The 1,730-nt window shown below is 31.6% G+C and overlaps 1 protein-coding gene across 1 annotated transcript in view; it reads right to left on the bottom strand.

Annotated features, from left to right (window-relative positions):
* LOC106878815 (uncharacterized) overlaps positions 1 to 1,686 on the bottom strand; it is a 54,990-nt gene extending 53,304 nt beyond the window's left edge. Inside the window, exon 1 of the mRNA XM_014928157.2 lies at positions 83 to 1,686. Coding sequence (XP_014783643.1) covers positions 83 to 130 — 48 coding nt within the window. The 5' untranslated portion in view covers positions 131 to 1,686. The remainder of the gene's footprint in view (positions 1 to 82) is intronic.
* Positions 1,687 to 1,730: the final 44 nt, after the last annotated feature.

Here is a 1,730-nt window from a genome sequence, read left to right as displayed (position 1 = left end):
CACACACACACACACACACACACACACACACACACACACACACACAATCACGCGTTTATAAAAACAGAACTTAAAAACTTACCAACGCAAGAGCAGACGTCAACAAAAGAAGGTAAGATGCCGCCATCATGGAGATTTTTGACTCGGCTGTTTAACTAAACAGAGCAATAAGTGGTGTAAACACTTCTTTGAACCAATCCTAACAACCTGTTTTTGGCGTTGTCTGTGATCGTGTTATTATTCCAACAATGGGCAAAATAAGTAGTGCTAGTGTTTATTTTTGTTGTTCTCGTAAATATTCTTGTTAATGGCGTTGTTTTCGTTTAGCTTCCTGTCGTTGTTGTTGTTGTTTAACTACTTGGTTTTTACTTCGTTTTTACCCTGTTTTTTTTTCTCTGAGCAGTGTTTTGTCTTGTAATGATTTCACATTTGTTCAGTCTTTTTTTTTTTTTTGTTACATCTTAAAATTTTGTTATTATTGTCTCTCTTGTTACTGCTGTTGTTGTGCTTGTTGTCTTTGGCATAGAAATGTAGATGTGTGAATGTATATATAGTTAACTACGCACATTCACATGTACATGCATAAAAGCATACAGATGCGCAGCATAGACAGAAATCCATTTATTGTATTTGTTATACTATGTATATTTTTTGTGCATATGCGTGCTTTTTGTACCTTCTAAATAGATAGATAGATAGAAAGATAAAAAGATAGATAGATAGATAGATAGATAGATAGATAGATAGATAGATAGATAGATAGATAGATAGATAGATGAGTGTATATGAATAAAATTGTGTACAATTAGTGTGCTGGAGTGTGCTAATGTGTATTATATGTGAACGTGTGACCAAATATGTTTGGATAATTATAATGAATACTTGCTTGGTATAGCAAAACTAATTTTACGACAAAAAGATCTCAGAAGAATATAATTTTTCTCTTCTTTTCCTTTTTTCTCTTTTTCTTTTTCTTTTCAGCTGTCCGAATTGTGGTCAGTGTCTAGCAAACTTCAACAAAAGAATTAATCCATTATTAAGCTTTTTAAGAAATATTTCGTCTCCATTTATTTGGTTTTTATGTATTCAGTTTGTCTGCGACTGAAAATTAACAAATCAAATTTGATCTCTGCTCTGACGAGTTTAAATGTCGTATGTACAAAGAATCAAGACAAAATACAACTAATAATAGCGGAGGAGACTTAGTATTTATATACTTTTTAAAATAGCAACAAAATATAAAATAGGAAGAAATATGAAATTATGCTTTGTTTGTGTTTACTTTTTGTTTTCATTTCTATTTGTTTTTGTTTCATTTTTATTTTCTCAGGACTGCTTAATATTTATCTTTTCCTCCTCCCCACTTGATATCTCTATATACTTCTTTCCCTCAGTTTTATCTCCGTTTCTTCACAGCGTATATTCTTCCTTGTTTACCTTTTATGTTTCCCCTTTGTAAAGCTTCTTTCTTATCGTCTTTATCTCCTTTTCATTTTTTTTCATTCATCTTTACTTCGTGCTTTAGCTAGGGTAGCAGTAGGGGCTTCTATTTCTCTTTTTGTCCCTTTCTTTCATCAAAAGTTGTTGAGACATTTGCCCCTCTTATACTTCTTCCTGAGTCTTTATTTTATTTTTTTTTTTTTTGGTTTTGGTTTTTGAAGTTTTTGTATTTTTAATTTTATTTCCTCTTCCCGTCTACCCCCATTCTGTCTCATAAACACATCTTCTCT

The sequence above is a fragment of the Octopus bimaculoides genome, chromosome 3 (assembly GCF_001194135.2).
Source record: "Octopus bimaculoides isolate UCB-OBI-ISO-001 chromosome 3, ASM119413v2, whole genome shotgun sequence".
In the NCBI taxonomy this organism is placed as follows: domain Eukaryota; kingdom Metazoa; phylum Mollusca; class Cephalopoda; order Octopoda; family Octopodidae; genus Octopus; species Octopus bimaculoides.
Note: the sequence above shows the minus strand (reverse complement) of the source record. Positions and strands in the feature narration are given on the sequence as shown.